A 24,428-nucleotide genomic window follows, 5' to 3' on the forward strand; every position below is an offset into this window, starting at 1 on the left:
TTAAAGTTTTGCACCGAAATTATTAATTTAAACTTTCGCAAGTTACTTTTTTATGATTTTTCCCTGTAGTGCTCACAAATTTGAGCAACTTTCGATCCCAAACAAGTATTATCTGTGGTGAACTACAAATACGAAAGCTTAAAAAACAATTTGGTTAGTCTGTTTCTGGTGTACTATGATCCGTAAGACGTGATCCTTGATTAAAAAACGCCTCCAGAAGGGCTTGTTCACAAGTGTTTGTACACGTATGCGTAGGTAAAATTTCTTGATACTAGAAAGCAGTGTTGTAACAGGTCATTTTTAAATAATCCAAGTCCCAGTCAAGTGATGTAAAATAACTCAAGTCTAAGTCAAGTCTTTTTGAATAAATAACAAGTCAAGTCATAATTAGAGCAAGTCAAGTCGCAATTTTCAATTTTCAATAAAACGTTAAACTATTAGAATTTTATAACTCGTACGATTATGAGCAATAACTAAACTAAAAAAATAAGAAAACTCAATATATAGAAAGCGATTTCCGTGTGTGCAAAAATCAGGATAAAAAGTTCAATTTAAAAAATAAATCTAATAAAAACGTATCATTTAAACCCAAGTCAATTGTCCAAAACACTTAAGTCGAGGCAAGTCATTTTTCCGAATAACTTAATTCAAGTCATTTGAGAACAGTGACTTAAGTCATTAAAACACTGCTAGAGAGCAAAGTTAATTGGCAAAAATGCTTGTAATGGCGCTAATAGAAAAAAATCGCTTGCATCAATCATTGACGAGACAGACAGTGATATTGCTTCTAGGAAGATATCAGCACGAACCCATTTGCAGACAGGTGCGAGAAAAATGCAATCAACGTCAGCCTTTAAACGCGTGAAGCTTGCATAATACCCACAAACCGCACGTCCCATATTAATCTTAAACCGCCTGAGCGTCCGGTCGGATATGCGGTCAAAAAGGCCGGTCATCATATTTGTTGTTGCTTCTTAAAATGTAAACAAATTCGAGGCCGGTGCGACTTCAACGCTATACTTAAATGATCGTTTCACTTAACATGTAATTAGTTCATTATTTACAACAGTTTAAAATTTATTTTGAATGGTTGTGAGTTTATGACCATCAGTTTTGTAAACAAGTCATTTAAATATGACTCAAGGCCAAGCCAAGTCACTTAATAATTGAAAAAATTTTTAGTTCCCAGGACAAGTTCAAGTCCCGCGTCATTGCCATAACAAGTAATTCCAATTCAATAGATTGGCATCTCGTAAATTCATCCCATTCCAGGCAATACTGTGCATAGCAAACACAAAAACGAAACAAATAGTAAGCAACGTATATATAATTAAGGTGTATAACACAATTTTAGAAAAAAATGGTTTTATTTAAAACACTCAAGGTTAATGTAATTTATTTGCTTAAATCACTTAAATCTAAGTCAAGTCATTTGTCCAAATGAACTAAGCCAAGTCAAGTAGTTTTAGCCGGAAGACTCAAGGCAAGTTAAATCTTTTAAAAACGGTGACTTAAGTGCAGTGATTAACTTAAGTGATTACACCACCTGATATGACTGGTCTTATTAACGGACAGTTAATGGTAAATAATAATTATTAAGGAATGAATAATTTTGATGGCTAGAAATAAGTGAGGCTTTTCATGTGCTTTAAATCTGCCTCAAACAACTTTAAAAGTAATTAAACATCCAAAAAATAATAAAAAAATATGCCAAAATGTCACCCTTGAAATGTGCATTTAAGTGTGCCTTAAACTTTTCAAAATAGGCCAATGTTTATATTCATCATTTTCGTCGTTTATTTTGATACTTCAAAGTGAACGATTGGCTTACAAATCGAATTTTTTGCTTTCGTGGCCCATTTACGTTGCAAAAAATTCTGTGGCCCAACATTTTTTTATGAAAGAAAAAACTGTAAAATAGGTTTAGAAGAAAACACACAGCAGAACATATTTTAAAACAGATTATTTTTTCAACCGTGCATTAGTGAGCACTTGCGGCTGAACAATAAATTTACATTATTTTTTAATTACTTCCCAAGCCATTATTCCTGTAAAATTAACTATAGTGGCACAAATGAAACTAAATCTAGCGTTTTTTTTTAATTGGTCTATGGCCCACCTAAAATGTTCTCATGGCCCACCAGTGAGCAATGGCCCACTGGTTGAGAACCGCTGACTTAGATTGAGGATTAAATTGGGCCTAGGGATTTAAGTCGAGCTGTGAGGAATTCGGTAACATCAGTTTGAACAGAGCAAATCTCAAAACAGGCAGTTTTTCGTGGAGGTTTGCCTCGCCTGGCTGGTAAACATGTTTACGGGCATATATCGCCGCAAAACGCACTCCTCTGCGAATTACGTCCGCTCATTCGCCGCTGGCGAGACGCGGGGATCGAAATGAGTCTTCCCGGCGTGGTCCGCCTTCAGCTAAAATGGTGTTTCTCAGTGCATGGACCATGACCCAAAAATTGGGCGCCTTCTGATTTCGTTTTGTGGTCCAATAAAACTTTTGAGAAGCAATGCAATGACATGATCCATATTAATCCAATTTCAACTAATTAGTGCGAATATCTTAGATTGATTTAGATTGGTTATGAGTAGGGCGATTATTTTTTGACTTGTCAAAAAAAAGTAAAAATCAAAATTTGCACGTTTGGGCAAAATCTGTCAAAATTATTTCTAATGAAAATCGATTAAAAATACATATAAATCGCTTAGTATTTCAACTATTTACACAGATTTTTTTTAAATAACAAGCTTGTTGTTTTTCTTTGCCATTTTAGTAGTTGTTTGTCTTTTTTCAATGACAAAAATATTAACTATGCGTTTATATAAGTTTTGCATAACCCGAAATATAACTGATTTGTGTTCGACCGGTAGTCAGCAAAACATCAAAAACGTGTGGTTAACGACGCCAAGACACTAATGCACTACTTTAAAAAACAATATGTTGTTTAAATCAATGTATTTCTAATAGGTCAAAATTTTGTCAAAAAAATATATTTTCAGGTCAAAATTTGTCAAAATTTCAATTTTTCAGGTCAAAAAATAATCGCCCTAGTTATGAGCAAGATTTCGCTGATAGGAAGTTACAGAATCAATGCCATGGTGTAATGATTAAATTTAAACTTAATAATGATAATATTGTATGGTTTATTCGCTTACAAAAGTTTAGTGAAAATTTGGGTTGCCAAATGTTTTTTTTCTGCCCATGGGTCTCGATCCAAAATGGGGCGCCGTTCAAGTTGATTGGATCACTGCCTTTAGTATTTTACATGGTTAGATTTATTTAAATTGTGTATGAGCAAGATTTCTTCGATATAAAATTATACAGGCAATACCAGGAAACTAATGAATTAAATTCAGGCTTATTAATGATAATATATTATACATTTATTTGCTTACAAATGTTCACTGAAAATTTGGGTCGCCAAACGTTGTTTCTAAACGCATGTACCTCAACTCAAAATCGGGTTGCCGTTTGATTTGGTTGGGTCGCCGACTGCAGTAGTTTACATGGTTAGATTTATTGGTTTCTGAGCGAGATTTTTTCAGTAAAAAATTATAGTGGCAAAACCATGAAAACATATTAATTCAAAAAAAATCATGAATCTCCAAAACACGCTTTTCTTTCGAGTAGTTCTATATTTAACCGTAAAAATTCTTATAAAAATTAAACTTTTTATAAGAATAAACCAGAGATTCTCCAGGGTCAAATTTTCTTTAAATACCTTTTCTTTTGGGTTTGTTACAGATAAACAGAACATTTTTCAGCGGATATCTGCCCGCATTTCTTGAATAAATGTGCAACTTATTTACAGTATAAAACAATTAGATGTTTCGCACTGATCATAAACTATATTTTTTAAGATTATAGAAATAACAGTTTGTTTAATAATGTTGTATAGACCTATAGGCCTGCCAAAACATATTACGAAATCTGATTTTTTTATCAATCTTTCTAAAACTTAAAGGGTATATATTCTTCTAAATTTCAAACGGGTTAAAATTTGACGTTTTCAGAATCCCAATTGTACAAGGGTCTTCAAACACGCCTCATTTTCAACCCTGCGATCGGCGCGTGGGAAGAAACGGCCAATCAAATATCTGGCTTCCTCAGTATTTCTGGGTCGCTATCCAATGCTTATCACGGCGCAGGTGCAGGGCGAAAGAAAGGGGAAATAAATTGCTTTGTTCATTTAAGGCAAAAGTCGAGATGCTGTATTGCCGGTGATACAGTGTATTTGCTTTTCTCATCTTTATGTTTTGATCGATTTTATCTTGACTTGACTTTTTACACTGATAACGGTATAAGATGTTGACGAAACGTTTATAAACAGCGAAACCAATTTAAGTCAGCGAAAAATTCAAATAGGATTTTAGGTCGCCAAAATCGTCACTGTTATATTCATTTAGTACAGTGTTTCTCAACCTTTTTGTCTGCTCAAACATTTGATAAATATTGCTTAAGGAACCAATCCCGATAAATCTAACCATATAGATCTACCACAGTCGGCGACCCAACCAAATGCAATGGTGATCCAATTTTTGGGTCGCGGTCCAGGGGTTACGAAATACTGATTTTATATTTGGTTCGCCGCGAAAAACGGTCGAAAACACTGCTTTTTTGCTGTTATTCAAAACTTTATTTCCGCGTCTATCTTTAAGTAAAAACTACACTTTTTTTAAGCACACTTTTTAGTTTATCACAACATTTACATTTTGAACACATCTTTGTTTATTTTTTACAAGCGTTTGCGGAATTTAAAACAAGCCATCTTGAATTGCAGAATGTTTGAAATTGAACAAAGCGCCAGGTAAATTTCCTCGAGTGTAAATCTTGATACATTGCATAACTCGGAATTATGCTAACTTTATTTAAATTTTAAACAAAACCTTGTAGCGTTTCACACACGAATCCTGCAGCGCGCTCAAGTTTATTGATGCGCTCACATTTTGTTACAGAGTTAACCAAGAGTGTTTTTCAAAAGCGTGTTCAGTTTGCAAGCCACACAACGTTATACTTGTTCATTCGAACTGTGTTAACCAGGTATGCGCGAGCGTTTAAATATCGAATCAAAATTGCATTTTTTATCTTAATTATCCTCTAACTGTAAAGTCGTTACAATAGGATAGACGCATTATAATGTCTTAAATGATGATTTCGCATAGGGTTTGCAGCTATACTGGTTTCACGTAGTTTTCAGTGAGGCTACTGTATAGTGAGTACAACATCTACACAAGTATAGGTAGCTTAGTTCGAACATTTCGTATAATTAACCATTAAGCTATTATCATTGCTCTAATAAGCAAATAATGTTCAAAATATTAGTATCTAGGAAAAGCTTTCTTTGATGAAATTTAATTTAATCAGCCTTTTGATTTGAGGGCCATTGACCAGTATAAAAACAACGACGTGCATTTACGTGACTAATAATTTGCATGAAGCCTATAGTCTGCAAAATCACCTTACAGGACGTCATAACGTATACGTCTGTGATGATAATGTAGCACAACAGCGCATAGATGTCGAATCAACGGACATCCATCTGCGAGTCTATGCAATACGCTTGTATAGCCTTTATCTGTCACAACCAAATGCGTAAGTCCACCAACACGCAAAAGCAACAAGGACGGTGAAATTCTGCAGGCCGCGCTACTAACAAATCCCCCTGGTCTGGCATTTATTTCTACCGCCATGATGTATTAATAGAAGTGGTAATTTACCAGGGGCGTCAACCAATTGTGAGTGCGGCGTGAATTTGTGAAGCCATGAGTTTCGTGTTTTATCCAATAATTACGCAATCCACTTTGTTTATTATATTGTAACAATCCATTTTGTTTATTTTGTGCACCACGTGACAGGTCGCCCACCGTTCACCCCATGCACCTTCACCACACCATGGCGCTGTTCCCACGCACTTAGCAGGTAATTATTACGTCAGCAGGACGTCACATCGCGATATGACGTCATCACACGTCGATCAGTTGTTTCAAAGATGATTTTCACAATTATTACGTCACCGCTCGTCGTAATATGACGTCACAACCAGTGTTTGTGTATAAGGTTGTCATCTATTCTTTCTCAAGCGCCCTATTGTGACGTCATACTGCAGTTCTGTCGCGTCACAGTTACCGTGGCTGAAATATTTCAGTAAAAAAATGCAGTATCACATTTTTTGTTGAGACCATATGCCAGTGGCTCTCAACCTTTTATAGCTACCGGCACCCCTCAGAAATAATAAATACATTGTACCCCCACAAGATTTTTCCGTAGGCATTTCACTGGAATGTCGCAATAAACGGAACTGGAACAACACACATCAACTCTACACAACGTAGGAAATAATTATTGGATTTATTCCACTCTAATCTGACTCAAAATGGTGTAAGAGTTGAGCAAAAATCAGATTCTTCATAATTTTTAAATATTTCGCGGCACCCTCGAGCACCCCGGTTGAGAACCACTGCCATGCGCCCTATAGAAGTGTTTCTCAACCTTTTTTCGCAGCGACCCAAACACTAAGCGTAAGTAATAACACTAAATCTTCGGCGACCCAATTATCTTCACATTTTGTTATGAGAACAGCTCAGAACCAATGTCAATAAATCTATGGCCACATCAAACTATCACATTCAGCAACCAAACGAAAATCAGAATATAGGTTGAGAAACACTGTCCCTTGGTTATCGCTCGCTTTTAAATTTGCTTTTCCTTAATTACCTGAAAGAGGTTCGGTTAATGTTAATGTGACGTCGTAGACATACACCTCGCCCTTGTTGCTATTAAGCTTTGAGTTTGGAACTCATTGCAACCTAAGAGGACTTCGAAACTTGGTGGTTATTTATTTTGATCATTATTGATTTTATTGACCGATCTCAGACTGTTTTCTGGGGAACAACCAACTAAAGCAAGCCAGGACAAAGCTATACTCCGTCACGAATTTCCCCTGCCATCAAGTTGTTCATTCTAATGTAATGGACTTATTGCGACCGATATCACTTTTTCGGACCGATACCCGATTTGTTTCATTCATAAAATTATGTCAAAATTTGAATTAACCTTAGACCAACAGGGTCAGGGGCGAACCCAGGTGGGACATTAAGCCCCCCTTAAAAATCCACCCTTAAAACGATATTTTTGCCCATTTTCACTATACGTAAATACAATTCACTTTTCTTACTCAGTTTTTTGTCTATTTATACTATGCCCGAAAAGCGGTGATTTTGTAAACGTCGTGCTGCACTTATAGGACTATCCCTATTTGCCCACCAATGTATTTAAAGGTCTCACGAGTGGCATTTTAAAAGCGTTCGCGGCCGCCCTCCTGTCCCGAAGCTGGCATATTGGCTGTGCATTTCACGCCCACCATTGCTCAGCAAAATACCCGAACTGTGGGATTACGTAACGGAAATAACCGGGTATATTTTGCACGATGTGTGGAACTGATTTGACTTCTGGAAATGCTGGCTTAATCACTGTAACAAATATATTAGCGTCAGAGAAGGCAAATCGGTTTATCGCGTTGTAATAGAGCAATTTTGAAACGACATAAAGTCCAACAAATAACAAGTCCATCCCAAGTCAAGTCCTTTTCATACAAAATTAAATGTTATACCATTAAACTCGTCCGTTTATGAGCAATAAACGTCAATAACAAACAACAAAATCCAACATTTAACAAGAAAATTGTTTTATGCGCAAAAACTAAATAAATGACTAAATTTATAGTTAAAACTGTCCTTAACGAAAACATTTTGTTTCAATTCATGTCAATAGTTTAAAAAAACTTAAGACAAGTCTTTTACCCAATAGACTTAATTTAATTCAAGTGATTTTGCCCAAAATATCTAAGTCAAGTCAAGTCATTTAAAAAAAACAGTGACTTAAGTGCAATGTCTTGACTGCAGTCATTCAGCACCGTTTTTATCGAGCAGTCTGTTGCAAGAGCGTTAATAATAACAAACTGAAGCCTAATCGGACACATTTCGCGATAGAGCTACGTTAATGTAGCTATTATTTACATTACAATATAACTTCAAATAGTAAGTTTGGAATTGTATCACAATGGTAATATTGTGGGCTACTTACGACGATTAGCACTTTTAAACATCTATAATTTAATGGTCAGGCCGTGAACAGAAAATTTTAATAAATACTGCTCGTTGCCGACACCTAACGGTCAAAATATTTCACATTGTTTAATTTTTGCATAAGTTTAAAGAAGTTATTTAACAATTAATGCAAAGTAGAAAATTATTGATTTCTCGTTAGACAAACTGCCAATCAATTTCCGTTTTGCCTCTTTTAATTTTTTTTAGTTTATTTTAACAACATTTTTCGATTGCAAGGCGGTTTTAAAAACTGGAAAGGTGATCGGGCAACAAAGTTACAATGTACCACTAATAATGCTACGTTGCATGTGAGCTTGTCTCCAATCAAGCCTCAACTTAATCTGATAATATCCAATATGCCAGCTCAAGTTTCGCATTAATAGTAAATATTGTTTCTTTTCTCAATAATTTGTTTTTCATTCGTTTGGTCCAATATCTTATTGTGGGTCGCACAATAAAACCTACATTAAAAATGGTTGCGAACAGAAAAAGGTTGTGAAGCACTGGGCTAGATCTTGCGAAAGTTGTCAGGCATTCACTATGCCTCTTTAAAATTACTGTTATATGTTTTAAGTCCGCTTCTTTTTCCACATACGATGTAAACGAACTGCTCATTGGACGAAAGCGCAATGGTGTTTGTTATAGAGACATGACGTCATAATCAGTTCGCTGTTTTGTTATTGTTGTCATTTGCGCCGTTTCCTTAATGGCGCGGCGTAAACTTGTTGTTTTGTGATTGTGCGCGACGCATTTTACTGGTGTTGTCTTTTGCGAGCATCTTGTATGAATTAAAGCGTCTTTTTGCAACAAAAACCCGAGTACGTCCAGTTTAGCTTCAGCAATTTTAACATGAAACTAAATAAAAGCCAGTTTGCATGTGGCAGATGCAACCCCGAGATTTTTTGAAAGCATTTTGTGTTCACACTTGAATAGCAATTTGAACTCCTAAATTCCAGGAAAAGGTTGATTTGTGCTAGATTCCGGAACTTAAGGTGTGCTAAAACCTGCACACTTCATATTTGGCGCTGTACATCTGAGACCTTGGCAATAAATGAACATGGAAATGCACACAAAAGGGGGCAACCTTTGGATCTAGATTCTAGAATCCTATCACATTTTCATTGGGCTTTATAATGCCAACATTGTTTGGGTTAGGGCGCTAGTTAGAGGTTATGTTTGGGTATAGGTCAAGCATTGTTATTAGATTTATCGGGTAACACTAATTTACGGAATGATGAATTGTCGGAATGGTCGGAACGCTCACAGTATTATTATTAAATATAATAACACTTGACCCACCTTCACCCAAACGCTAACCCCCACCCTAACTCAAATATTGTGCGTTGGTTTAATAATTGTTTTAACGGGGTAACACTTAAATAAGTGAGCGTTCCGACCATTTCCACCATTCATCATTCCGTAAATTAGTAAGTTGCAAAGAGCACGTTAATGTATCCGTTTTTCTGGAATTCAAGTGTGCAGGTCTATAACCACACATTTAAATAATTATTAAATCAATGCACAATGTTTGGGTTAGGCTGGTAGCTGCAAAAACAGTCTTGCAAAATTGCTCGATTTGAATTGAATTTTTTGGACAAATAACTTCGGTTGAAATGAAATGTTTTCAATAAGCAAATTTTCATAAAACTGTTATTTTAAAACAATTGACTGTATATATGTTACAAAACTGTTGTTATTTTTAATAGGGTCATTGGTCATATAATTAGACAAGGTGTTTAATAGTTAAATGTTTTGGAATAAAACGCTCACTGGGACTTAAGTTATTTTAAACCTACTTGTTTACAACACAGTGGTAAAAAGTCAAACTATTATCCACACCACAGTACACCCATTCAAATACCTGACTAGCAAGCATAAAGTCTTTACAACTTAGTATTTCTGCACCTGCACTTGTCTTAAAAAAAAATTCACCCAAAGATAAAATTGCTTTTTGTTTATCCCCAAGTCTAAACTATTGAGATGCATTAACAAAACAAAGTTATTTTCAACAGGCCTTTAAACAAAGTTAGTGTAACTGATAGTGAGTATTTTTAAGTTGCATCCAGTGTCATGGAACTTTAACAGTATTTTTTTATACATAACTTACAATGGGTCAACATCTCGCTCGCCGAGCTCTAGGTTCAGATGATAACTTAACGACAAACTGCTGGAACATCGGACCAAATAATGGCCCAAGTAAATAAATATTCTTTGTTTATATTAATTTGTGATACATTATATAAATTTCAAATAATATGGTTGGTAAAACTTAAATTGAGTTGCCTTAAAATAGAAAACGCCAATCTAACAAATTTAGGTTGTAAAAACAGTAAAAATACTTTGGAGCATAATGGTTGGTGGTAGTTATAAGAGTAGTAAGAATATTAAATCCCATGCAGAAATATCACATCACAATGCCAAATCAATGTAGACTAAGCCTCAATACGTCTTTTCGTTTTCAATATCTGAGTCATGTCAATGGGCCTTATCTGTTATCAGCGATCTACGTACCTGTCACCGTATAGTTGTACACTGACTATCTGGGTTTAGATAGTATTTTCTCCTTGTTTAAAATGATACCTTCTTCTGTATTGGCTTTGTATTTTTACCATGAAAATGTAGTTTGTGGGAGTGCTTAATTTATAAATGGGTGTTTTTCATCCATAGGGGGCACCACAATGATATTTTGTTTTAAATATCCAGCCTTAAAACCTAAATTTTTGATCTCAATTATGAATTCCTTTATTGTGATTTTTCATTATGCATTTTTTTCAAACATGTGTTGCCACAAGATTTAATAGCCTATGGAAGGGAGCTTTCATAAAATTTCGAGAACCACTGGTCTCAATTATGTAAACTGTAGGTTTCTAACAGTAAATAGCAATTACAATTTATTGCAGTTTTACTCTGAAATCAATTGGCTTTTATTTTTGCAGCTTAAGTGTCCTAAATAATACCGTTTCTGCACTTGCATTTTTTGTAATTTAGAAATAAACTTTTACAGGGATCAGCATCCTGAACAGAGTTCTTCGAAACAGTCACGGAAATTTCAAAAAACCTTCGCCCCTTACAAATTTTGTCGATTTAAATCTTCTTCCGCCGGAATTGGGATTGCAGGTATAAACACTTTTTTGTTGTAAAACATTAACCAATTCTAGTTTTTACCACTTCAAAAGTATTCAGTTTTCGTGTAATTGCTTTATTGTCGATGATCCTAGATATGTGAAGTTTAGCATATAATAACAATACAACGACAAATGCTAATGGTAACTTTTGATTTTCCGGTTTAAACTTTGGCCTAAATTAATAAAATGACAAATTTCTTGCAAGCATTTTAAAATGTTTTGCCTTTATTGTAACATAGATTTACGAAAATGTTATTTCCATGCCAGGTAAAGATCAAATAATACACTCATGAATACTTGTATTAAAAAATTTGTTTTATATTTTCAGATTCTCAAAAACCTGAATGCAACAGATCTCTGCCTGGCATCTTGTGTGTGGACTGATTTGGCCAATGATGAAAGCCTATGGGAAGGGTAATATCCTTGATAATGACTCCATTTTGAAATAAATTCCCCTGAGTATATGTATATTAAAACTGAATGTCCAATTGCTGTATAGAGCAATATATCGGTTAAGTCTTCATGTTTTAATATTATAGTTGTTCTGTTAGTGTTATCTATAAAATTAGGTTGAAATGTCATTCGAAACAATGTTATTTAAAATAAGTGGAGAACCATCGTAAGTATTTAGTGTTTTGCACATATTTAAAATGCTTCTTAAATAGTTGGGCCCGCAAAATCAATAAAGTCAAAATTTTTTAAGGAGCTCGTCTGTCCACGAATCAAAGAATAAAGTTGTGTTTAGCACCTAGGGTTTATAGGTTAAAATAAAGTTAAAATTTACAATAAAGTCAAAATTTGTCAAATTGTGGCTTTTGACACAGTTTTTGTGTTTCTTGAGAGTAATTTTTGTAAAAATCGTCGTGAAAGCATTGTAAATCAGGAACTGTGACATAATTAAACCATATTAACCCATAAAAGCAGGCAAAATGTCACAATGCCCACTTGAATCAGCAGTAACTTTTATCACAAATTGTCCATTTTTTTTTATTGTTACGTAATTAAATAATTCTTATAAAACACTTTATCTTCATAAACGTGGTCTTTTGGAAGATTAACGGTTTGGATTTTAGGAATAGCCTACTGACATTCTGTAATACAAAAATGCCTAAGCAAGCTAAATCGTCTTCAGCAAAAGTTAGGCAGATTTGTCGAGATTTTTCTGATGAATTTATTGCAACTCCCGGGCGTGATTTTCTTGACTTTTCGACAAAATATTCCGCTTGGGTCTGAAATCGACGAAATATTATGTTTGGGTAACTGGTATCAATTCAAAAAGAAACTGTAACCTCTACAAATAAGCAATTTCGTTAGGTTTTAAAATAAAGTTAAAATTTGATAATAACAAAGTTAAAAAAAAATTTTTAGGTTAAGATAAAAATGGCCCTAGTTATAACGTATTTTTGAGTAAGTGTTTTTTAAAATGAAAACAATTTGTTGCAGTTATGTTATTTTAGGATTGATTCATTTATCAAAAATATCTAAGTGGTGATTATGATTATGCTAATAGCTGAAACTAATTAGCCAATCAAAATAGTATGTGGGTGATGATTGAAAGTATTTATAGACCATATCAACATCTGTAAATTGAGATAGAACTAATCCAATTTAACAGAGAACTGCTATAGAATGATGCATTTCACATTTAAGTTTTGAATAGTCACAAATGAATGCAAAAGTTGCGGCTTTTGTATTTTGTATTAGAGCAGGGTTTACCAAAGTATGCTTTAATTTAAGATAAAGTTAATTGAAATGTTCGCAAAAACAATTCTCAAATAATTTTCAATGAAAGTTTAAACTCACAACAATTTGTTTACCTCACTACGGTTGTGGGTGTATTTTCTTCTTTAATGAAAAAATGCACAAAATTGAAATCACAAAATGTTCTGCAATCGTCAGGTCCTAGAATTATCCTGTGCTTAAGGGAATTTTTTTTAGAATTTTTATTCTAACTAATTCTTTTAAAATAAAACTACAAAAAAAGATATATTTATTGTAAATCATTTATTCCTCAAAAGAAATTAAAACAAGCTGTCTTTACATCTAGGTTGTGCAAAGCCTCGTGGGGATTTTGCGGTGCCTATCGTTATTGGAAGAAAGATGGCCGATCGTTTAAACGACTTTTCCTGATGCTGGATGAGGGAAGTTTGACCTTCAATACACAACCTCTCAGGGTTAGCATTAAATATTTATAGCAATCATAATATTTCAATATTCTAAATATAAAAAAATAATGCGAACGGTGTTAAACATGTGATTCTGGTCTCAGCCAGTAATAAAAAAACAATACAGAAACTAGTTAATTTGGCGATTAAAACCAAATATATTTTACTCCTATCAGTTCGTTTAAATTTTATAGAGCTTTTAAATATAGATCTTTTTAAAAGAGTAAAATATATTTATCTTTTAAATAAATTTTAGTTTTTATGTTTTGTACAATTTATGATAACAATTTTTTTAAATAAGACATGTGTAAATTATATGTCTGACAATATATTGTCATATTTTATTACTGAGCTGTTTAATATTGTTTATTTTTCGTTTTAATAAATTGACACAGAGCTTGCAAAATATTTTTAATGTTAGGTTGGCACAATCATTCAGATGTTTTTTTACACGAAATTTATTCAACGCCCCCCAAAAAACAAAACAAAAGCAATTCCAATAACCGACCGAACGTAATGTTTTTATAGGTTGTGATTTGTTGCTTTATACGTAGGGCATCGACTATCTCATCGAGCACGGAATAATGGAGGACAATCCAGAAGATATTGCCATGTTCTTTCATTCCACAAACCAGCTTAATTGGCAGAAAGTCCGACTCTATATCAGGGACAGGTTAGACTCTATTTTATTTTATCATATTTCAAGTAAAAACAGATTTCATAATTGGTTTTATCTCTGTATCAGTCCTTAAAATGTAAAAAAATCGTTTAAATTCCATGTTCAATAAAAAAAACAAAAAAAAAACACTTTGTTACTTTTTATACGATACTACATTACGAAGATGTTATAAAAATGTCTTTATATCGTTTAAGTTGCCCAAACTTATACTTCGGATGGCGCGATGGGACGCGATTTTAAATTAAAATGCGATAAGACATACTAGAAATGAATTGAGAATCGCGAGAAGCTAACATTTTTTGCATTTAAGTAATTAAAATTGGCAAAAATACAGTTTGTGGCAGGCGACCACGTCTTCTGCAAAACGACTGTAGAATACCAGGAACTAGAGACGCCGTAACATTTCTGCTGATTCTATTTACGCCAAATGCACGCGTTTCTAATTGCCATCATCAAATGCCAATCGCTTCTTTGTGTGGCCTGACTTGCTCACCGACCTTTACAGTTTCCCTTCAATGGCAATTGTGTTTTACACTTCTACACTTCTATTTACAGACCGGACGTTTTGGAGGAAGTAATCAAGCTGCAAAGCTATCGGAATCAATTTCTACCCAATGCACTTCGGTACTTTGCTATTTTTTACGCTTTTCCCTACAATGAAAAATAGGAGTATACTGTTGCTGCCAGGCATTGTATCAATTATAAAGGGGTTCTTCTGATGAATAAGTATTCAGCACTGACGTTTCGATTACCTATGCGGGTAAATCGAAACGTCGGCGCTGAATACATTTTTGTCAGAAGCCACTTTGTTTTTCGTCTTTTCACTCACTGTATTTTATATACCCTTCTGTAAAGTTACAACTTTATTGCCCTGAAGAAGATTACCCGTATAGGTATATGAAACGTCAGCGCTGAACACTTATTTGTCAGAAGAACCCTTTTATAAGTGATAGATAGATTTTTGATAATGAATTGCAAAGCCAAAATCGTCGAGTAAATCGACCTCATCTGGACAAGACTTTTCGATACGAGCTTGTATCATCTTCAGTTAATGTGAATGAGAAGTAAATCAAAGCATCACTTGTTAAATGTGCGACAGTGGGTCATGTAATGAGTAACGTCATTGCAACACTAACCGATACTATCGCTTGGTATCGGCTCCGATATTATTATCGAACATCTCTAGCGTCATGTTAAAAAAGGTTGAAAATCTCTCAATTTACTTTGCAGCATAATGGTTGGATGCTGTAGTTACTTGACTTAAGTCACTGTTTTTTAATGACTTGACTTAAGTAAGTCATTTTGACAAGTAACTATTAAGTGTTATATTTTAAATGTTTATCTTGACGCCCTATTTCAGACACATTAAGAAACAATACCTTTCGGTCACGTGCTAAATCACCACAAGTAATTTTTAAATCATCGGTTATAAAGCGAGATAGGAGCACACAAGATTAAATTAAGTGTTTTTCATTAAAATGTATCTCAAGTTTTGCACATTAAACACTTTTATTGCTGTATATTGCGTTTGTGATTGCTTATAATCGGGCGAGTTTACCAATTTTAATAGTTCAAAAGTTTGCTTTTATGTCAATAACATGACTTGAAATTGACTTGCTCTCATAATGACTTGACTTGGGAAACCGATGACTTGACTGGGACTTGATTTGTTATTTTTGCAAAATACTTGACTTGGACGTTATTTCACAATGACTTGTTACAACACTGTACAGTAAGACGTGCTAAGAATACCAAAGCCCATACAGAAGTTTCGAGAAACGTTCAAAATGATACCTACTTCTGTATGGGCTTTGATATTCCTTAGTACGTCCTACTACACAGTGTTGTAACAAGGAGGCTGTATAGTAAGACGAAGTAAGAATAAAGCCCATACAGAAGTAGGTAGCATTTTGAACGTTTCTCGAAACTTCTGTATGAGCTTTGACATTCTTACACGTCTTGATATGCATTAAACGTGAATGTTTACTTGCAGTAAGTTCTTCAACGCAGTCGATTCACCCACTTCACGCGGCGAATACCTTTCAATGCTCATCGACAAGTTCTCGAGGAGATTTTGCTGCGATAACCCAGAATTGCAGTTTAACACTGGTAAGTTAGTGTTTTTCGACGAGAAATATCGGATCAGAGCCGATACCCAATGCCAAGTGGTAGTATCGCTACTCGTCCGATACTAGGGTGGTATCGGTGCCGATCCGATATAAAATTATCATAGGAATATAGAGAAAATTTTGACTTTAACTTTTGACTAAATATCAAAGCCCATACAGAAGTTGGTAGCAGTTTGAACGTTTCGAATAACTCTTTATTCAATTTCAACATTGAAAAATAAAGGTTGTAAATGAAAAGAGATATTCGAAACGTTCAAAATAACACCTACTTCTGTTTGCTTTGATGTTCTTACTAAAGCCCATAATTCTGGAGCATAATGGTTGAAAGTTGTAGTAAGAATATCAAAGCACATACAGGAATAGGCGGCATTTTGAAAGTTTCAAATATCTGATTACTAATTTTTCGATGAATAAGGAGGTATTTGAAACGTTTAAAATGATACCTACTTCTGTATGTGGCAGTGTTGCAATTAATATGTGATAATGGACATCACCTTGACCGTTGCAAGATAAATGTCGACCTTAATTGCCGATCAGTAACAGCAGAATACTCTAACAAAGCTAGCAATTCAGGTCAGAATCAAATTAAGATATACTGACGATGCCTTTGCTAGATATTCTGCTGCTAATTCTGTATGGACTTTGATATATTCCCACCATAATACCTGACGTTTTTTGTGTGTTCTCGCAGAGATCGTAGCCATCCTCTGCTACTCTCTAATCCTTCTCTCAGTCGACCTGAGCAGCCCGCACGTAAAAAACAAGATGTCCAAGCGAGAGTTCATCAGGAACATTTGCCGGGCGATCGAGATGGCCAACCACCACCAACCCAACAACCAGCAACCACAGGACTTGGTAGACCGAGATTTTGCAGGTCACTTGTACGACAACGTGTACCTGGTTGGTCATGTAGCACCACAGCGTTGGGACGACCAGGACAATCTGCCGCCGACGCGAAGGCACTGATTTTTTCTTGGCTTTTTTTGTATTTTTGCCCACTTTGCAGAACCTTCGCCGCACACTGCTTCAAAAGCTATATACTTAGCGCCTTTTTTGTTTGTTTCATTTTCAACTGTGATTATATATGTTGAGCGCCTGCCGATTGATCGATTGTATGTTTCTCTGTAGGGCTGCGCAGTCGGTTGAAATTACTCTAGTCCTGCTCCGGCCGAAAAAATAAACCTGAATCCGGCCAAATTGTGCCAGTATTCCGCTAATTTACGTTACTAAATACTGTGGATATTTTGCAATCCACTCTCAATAGAGTTCCGTCTTCACAGCCCTGTTTCTCTGTAAGGGACGGCAGTTTCAATTTTTGTCCCAGGCTATCGCTTCTTTATACACTTTGTTTAGGCACGTTGTACGCTGCACAACAAGTAATGGGAAAACGGACGTGTTTTGTGGCGTGTCTTTCAATTAGGGATGTCTGACATCAACGGTGTTCGCCTTTCGCATGTTTTCGCTTGAAATTTGCTATAAGCCTGTCAAAACAAAAACTTGGCTTACGTTAACCCTGCTGTTATTATACAACGTAATACCTATCATTAAAAAAACTTAACGTCTATTACGAGTTTCAATAGCATTTCGTACTGATAATATGACACACGCAAAACTAGCTATGGGTAAAGACTACTGTATTGTCGGAACATCCCTTATTTTAAGTTACCTTTCTGTTAATTATAATTTAAGTATCACGATGCACAAAGTATTCATAAGACCAATTGGAAAATAATATTAACTTCGAAAAAAAAACTGTAAATATACTTTTTGTGCAAACATATTCTTTTAATTTATTATTCAAAAAACGTTGGAGATGAAATATAATTAATCAAAAGGGCTGTTTTTGATTAATAATATGCCTGGTAAAAAGAGTTTAAATATTCTCACAATGTCTTAATCACGTTGCGGAATGTCAAGAGATTTTTTTCTTTCCTTGTACAACTTTGTATGCTTGGTGTCCGTTTTTTCTCTGCCTTAATTTCTCGCCGCGAAATATATTTACAATAAGACGTATGTATTTGAGAAGCACAAACGTGAAGAGGGATTGTTTAAAAGCACGAGGGGGTGGTGAAACACGATGGAAAATGACATAACACGATAAAGAACGATAATAATCGTTGGAACATAATGGTTCAAACTTTAAAGCACCTTTGGAACTAGCACTATTGCCTTAACAAAACTAAAAATCAACTATTTAAAAGTTAAGCAGTAGGTAACGAGAAAAAAAGCCACTTTTAGTGGTAACTATGCACTAGATACACTATTCGGCTATCTGTCATATTTTTGTTCAACATCGGTGGCGAACAACAAGAAGCGAACTTAAACACCTTGATTTCAAATCGAAAAATGCTATAGTCACTCGGTGTTAAGAATATCCGATAATATCTGATCAGGACCATAGCGATCAAAAAGATTTTTACTGAAGTACTACCAATATGGATGTCCTATACGTGACATTTTAATCCGACATCCGATATTTTAAACAAAATTTATCCGATACCAATGACTTCATAACTATGTTTAAACAAACTAAATAGTTTAAATCAGGGATGTCCAACCTACGGCCCGTCTGAAGTTTTTGTGCGACCCGCTAGTCATTTTCACTCCCAAGCATTTTAAACGTTCAATATAAGCCTAATTAAAATGTACCAGTCAGCTTTTAGGGGAGCACTAATAGTATACTATGGGTAAAAAAATATATATAACTCTAAAGAGCAATACTTACTCTTGAAACTTAATAGGTTCTGCGGCCCATTAAATTATTTCAAGTGTTAATGCGGCCCGCTATAATAAAATGTTGGACATCCCTGGTTTAAATTAAAACATTCAAGCATAATATTTCTCAGGTTGTTCGGTTAATATTTTTGTAGTTTAAAGAAATTTAACTAGCAAAAGTTGTTAACGTTTTATTTTAATTCACCTTGAACGGTAGAAATTGCTGCATTGGGTGACAAATTATGGTTAAAATACCAATATTAATTTAGTATCGGACGAGCACCATTGGGCATGGTATATCGGCTCCGATCCGATATTATCGGACAATCCTAGTCATCGGCCCAAAATACTCAGTAAAGCCATGCCTACTAGGTCAAACGTTTGTTTGGGGTTAAGAAGTTTAGTTACCTTCAGTGGTTAACCTACTATAATTTTCGTCAAGTTTACATTTTAAGTTCGAAACCTATGTTAGTTTGATATCGAATCGGCACCAGCCCAAAATACTCAGTAAAGCCAGGCCTACTTCATGTAGTGCGAAGGGTGATGTGGGCGAAGGTCGTGAATAATCTGCGATCCTGACATTGGCGTGAACTCCTGGCCGTGTGCCATCATTTGCCCGTCGATACTTGTCAGCATTCCGTGGTCCGACTCCAGTAAGCGACTAAAAGTAGGCAGAATGTCCTGCTGGTGAATGTCGCCCAGTCCAGCCGGCATCATTATGCTGCTCAACAGGTCTTCGTTACCCACTGGGTGCATCATGATGTCGGACGGGTTCAAATGCTGTCGGACGGGTTCAAAGGGAAGCTCCTGACCTTGTATCGAGTGCGCATGGCCTTGGTGGTTAGCATTAGCGTCTTGCGGTACGCAGCTAATAGATTGTCTGCTGTTTTGCCACGCCCTAGGCCTTTGTTGGGCATTTTGAACGGGTTCGGGTACAAGACTGCATTTCTTAACACGCTGGATTACCTTAATCATTTCCTTTTTTGCCTTGTTTAAAGTCTCGTCGTCCGAGCAGGATTGTACAAGCGAGAGAAGCTCCTGAATGCTCTTTTGCATTTCGCCACGGATTTCTTTGCGCTCGACAAAGTCATTGGCGCTTGGTGTGGCAGCAGATGTATCAGACGTCGTTACGGATGTCAAGTAAATGTAATCGTTGATCTCGTCTTCAGTTGGGTAGGCGGGCTGGCTTGTGGAGTAGCCCACGTTGTTTCCCTTTAGCAGGTTCTCTATGATGTAGTCTTGCACGATGAGCTGGATATAGCGGCCTTTGTAAATGCGAGCCGAAAGCAGCTCGTCGATTTTGCACCGCACCATGGGGTCCATGATTCGGAGTCGCGGTACCCCGGACCCATTTGGGTGATCGGCGTGGGCTTCGGGTAGGGGCAGGTGCATGTAGAAGCGGTGAAGGGTTTCAAGACCGCCGGATGCCATTGCCTTCCTCAAGCGATAGATCAGGTTGCTTTTCTCCTTTCGATTGGTGTGCTTAGAGCAATTTTCAGGTGGCAAGGCATACTCTGGAAAAAGCACTAGTTCCCTGATGTACATGTAGGCTGGGCAGTTGCGCTTCTTGGACGGCTTTGGCCTCCTGCGTTTCTTGAGCAAATCCAGCTCGGCGTTGCCAGTCATTAGCACTTCGGGTTGCAGAATCTCTCGACTTTCTGTAGGCTAAAAGGTTTTGAATTTATAATAGGGTTTGTTGACTCGTTTTTGCCAGTCCACTGCCAGTTAAATAACTTATCTGATAGTTGGAACTTTTGTAATACCCTCTGTCCCTGAATTATTATTATACCCTTGCTTTAACTAGATTGTATTAGTCTGATCAGGGCTGCGGAGTCGAAGTCGGACTCCGGACTCGAATAAGACCGCGTAAAACTACCTGGGTCCCGAGTCCGACATGCGCATGCACAGTACCAAATTTTAAAACTGTTATGGCAGCCAACTGGAAATTGTAAAGGTGAAATAGCATTTGGTGGAATGTTTTCCAACCATGTATTATGAGTGAATAAATTATACGATACCCCTATAAGTGGATTGCTGAATATCCAAGTTATTTTAGGTACGTAAATTGGCGGAATACAGGCTGTAGAGTAAGGGCCGGACTCGGGACTCGAGAAAATCGCACATTTGACGGGAGTTGGACTCAGGTTATTTTTAACCGACTCCGCAGACCTGAGTCTGATAGCTGAAATATCTACAATATTATTTAAGTTATCTGAAGCAGCCAACCAACACCCATATATACCTGGTTTGAATGTTTATGAAATCAAAAAAAAAATGCCAAGGTTTTTCTAGCTCTTTCATGATTTAAAAAAAATGGTATTAAGTAGATATCGACTGATATAACTTTTACAGACCATGCGGATACCCATTTTTAATGTTTTTGCCAACCGTTATCCTTTACTTTTTTCTTTTTTTTCAGAAATGTGGCTCAAAATTTGTATTAAATAAAAATAAAATTTGAATAACATTTCGGTTTATCTGCCTATAATTGATAAACTCTTAATAAAATTTATTGTTTATTAGTTTGTATCTTAGTGTAAGCTTAACAAAGCCATGCTTATTTAAATAATTTATTGGATCACTGGTAGAAAAGTGTAAAACGCATATTTGTAAAAGGCAGAACTGTCCAAATGCTAACTTGCTACATTGGCCAGAAAACAAGTTAAGTTAATATAGACACTGTTTAAATAGGTTCTTTGAACAACATATAACTTGTCTCGCTGCCCAGCACCATAATTTTTATGTCATTGGAATGCTATGCTATTAGAAAAGCCTAAATAAAAATTTGCATATACCTAAATATATGGGGTTTTTTAACGAAACATGGTGGGCATTGCTAATGTTTCTATAAATTCATAAATCTGGCTATTTAACAAATTAATAATACAAATATAGTGCGTTAACATTTTAAAACAAATTTAAATTGTAACCATTTGAGTACATTTTCCCCTTGGGATAACTTTGCCAACAAAATAGTTGAAATGTTTTACAAAATACTAAATTAGTGTTTTGAAATGCACAGAAAAATTGTAGACATCTATGATCATATACAGGCTGAGGTGTTTTGTAGCTTGAATAACGACTAGATACCTTTTGTGATTTAAGTTTGTAGTATTGCGATCCATGCTGACAGTGCTTTACTTGCGAGCTTTTGGTGATAAAGGGCACCCCGCTAAATGGCACAACAAGGTTTCGGTTGTTGAATTCCCAGTAAATACGGTCTGCAACAGAGATGTCATGAATGTTAATTATAAGATGTAATTAAATGTTATTTATCTAATTTTAAGATAAATATTGCTGATATTATGAACCACAGATGGTATGTTTTGCCGGTAGTTTCGTGTTTTACACAATATGTGTGACATTTAGTTTCAAATTTGTCAAAAAAATATATTTTTAGGTCATAATTTGTCAAAATTTTAATTTTCAGGCAAAAACTTCTCATTTTTAGTTAAAAAAATATTCACCCTAGTGATTACTAATTATCTATAGGACATAAATTTGCAGACAACATACTGATATTTTAGACAAGTAGTATTTCACCTAGTTGGGTGTGGATTAGTAGACACTCCCTTGACTGACAAATGCAAATATAATATTAATTAACCCTGCAAATATATTGTTACAGTTTCACAAGTGATAAAAAATAATTATTAAACATAAGACAAATACCTTCGCGTCCATATCTTGTATGACTAACAGTGGCACCACCAGAGGGACAAGATACATGTTTTGCCTTTTTGCACGACGACCGAATTGTAAATCTGGTGCCAGAGTAGTGATAGTAGTCGGACAGAAATGCATTCAATTTATCTTCACCGTCCACATATCCCTTTATGTAGTCGTCGCATTTTTTGCCTTTTTGTATGTACTGAGCCAGCACCCGGTAAACGGATTTTTCAGGTAAGTACTGCGCATTCATTTCAAGTTAAACGATCCATGTCAAACTTTAAACCCAACACTGTGAGGTGTTTATAGCCCTGCTTGAAACTTTGCAAAAAAATAGTTTAGTCACTAGGTAACCCAACTGGAAAGTATGAGAGATCTGGCAGGTGCACAAATGAAAAATATTGGGTGGACGGTGCACCAAAAACCTTTTTTAACAATTCACATAATCTCTAAAGCCATTTTGCTCTTGTAAAGAACTAAAACTTATCAATCTAAACCAGGGTGTGTATTGTTAGTTGTTACCTGTAGAAAACATTGTGGTTCTACATGGCAAGGTACAACTTTGTAATAAAACTTTTCATTGTGAAAATGAAAAGTTATTACACAAAAACTAGTATAGTGCTAGACATAGACACAACCTTAAAATGTAAAAGTAGGGCTATTTGCATCAACTTTTGACAGTTAAAGTGACCCTATGGAATAGGTACCCGTATTTAATGGCCATTTATGTTAAATGTATGGTACCAGGTTGGTCTGTAGGATTCAAGGATTGTAGACCTCAAGATTACGCAGATGCGTTGGCCAAAAAAAAAAAACAGAGTGATGGGATGCTGAAATGGTCAAAAGTGCACCAGGCTGTTGTAACATGGATGCACAGTTGAAAATGGATGCACAGTTGATTTTTTGGGGTGCGGTGCAGGGCGCTGGTCTAGAATCCTACCACATTTATTTTAACAACAATGAAATGAGTTGTCAAAGTTGAAATTGTAAAGAAGACATAAATATAAGATTAATACTTGACCCAATCCAAACCCGCACCCTAACCCACATAATGCTAGCAATATAAACCACCGGACGAAAATGTGGTAGGATTCTAGGCCAGCGTCCCTTACTCTAAAGCAGTGGTTCTCAACCGGGGGTCCACGGACCCCTGGGGGTCCGCAAAACGTTTTCAGGGGGTCCGCAAAAACTTCAAAATATATCTTTATTAAATTAATTAAAGCTGGGATATCTGCTTAATCACATTCTTGGTAAGTAATAAAATCACATTGTAACATGTTGTAAATCATATTGAGTATGACGTAACACTTCCATTGTGATATAACACAAATAGATTGTAAAATAAAAGGAAGCATTACAACAGTTGACAGGTACTGCATTTTGGTTTAACTTTATGCTATCGTTCGGAAAGATGACATGTGTCTAGCATTGTCAAAAACGCAACCACGCATCAAGACTTGCTTCGTAGATGCAGAAATCACATTGAAATAAACGTGTCATAATAAAGCAATTTGGTGTTTTATGTTACCTTATTCAACATACAGTGCCCTACGCAGATATACTGGACTATTAAAAAGAACTAAACGCACATACTGTATTCAGCATAAAAATGTAAGGGGTCCGCGACTATTTGACGGCATCAAAAAAGGGGCCACGGGTACAAAAAGGTTGAGAACCACTGCTCTAAAGCATTTTTAAGCAGTTGACGCAAGATGTCTTGTGCACATGAGTACATGTGTGTAATCAAGCTTATATGAACAGTTGCACACCAAAGGTATGGAATCTGTTTCACACTGTAACCATCAATACAAAATAAGTATACTTTTCTGAAAGT

At 35.6% G+C, this 24,428-nt stretch overlaps 2 protein-coding genes across 3 annotated transcripts; one reads left to right on the top strand and one right to left on the bottom strand.

Annotated features, from left to right (window-relative positions):
• Window positions 1–9,881: 9,881 nt before the first annotated feature.
• On the top strand, window positions 9,882–17,272 carry LOC146136941 (F-box only protein 8-like). The gene is made up of 8 exons (XM_083395251.1): window positions 9,882–10,308; window positions 11,117–11,229; window positions 11,566–11,651; window positions 13,285–13,411; window positions 13,957–14,075; window positions 14,637–14,705; window positions 16,075–16,190; window positions 16,902–17,272. The coding sequence occupies exons 1-8, from the start codon at window positions 10,221–10,223 to the stop codon at window positions 17,174–17,176; spliced, it is 993 nt and encodes a 330-aa protein (XP_083251377.1). The 5' UTR covers window positions 9,882–10,220; the 3' UTR covers window positions 17,177–17,272.
• A 1,697-nt stretch (window positions 17,273–18,969) lies between these two features.
• LOC146136942 (uncharacterized) lies at window positions 18,970–22,910 on the bottom strand. 2 transcript variants are annotated; one of them, XM_083395651.1, is made up of 4 exons: window positions 22,598–22,910; window positions 21,977–22,146; window positions 20,645–20,663; window positions 18,970–20,556 (listed from the first exon to the last, which is right to left on the bottom strand). In XM_083395651.1, exons 1-4 carry the CDS (start codon window positions 22,845–22,847, stop codon window positions 19,445–19,447), a joined length of 1,551 nt encoding a protein of 516 aa, XP_083251777.1. In that variant the 5' UTR covers window positions 22,848–22,910; the 3' UTR covers window positions 18,970–19,444. The 2 variants fall into 2 exon arrangements, with proteins under 2 accessions (XP_083251777.1, XP_083251776.1); XM_083395650.1 differs by lacking the exon at window positions 20,645–20,663 and having other exon boundaries at window positions 18,970–20,590; window positions 22,016–22,146.
• Window positions 22,911–24,428: the final 1,518 nt, after the last annotated feature.

Source organism: Ascidiella aspersa, chromosome 8 (assembly GCF_963924565.1).
Source record: "Ascidiella aspersa chromosome 8, kaAscAspe10.2, whole genome shotgun sequence".
Lineage (NCBI taxonomy): Eukaryota > Metazoa > Chordata > Ascidiacea > Phlebobranchia > Ascidiidae > Ascidiella > Ascidiella aspersa.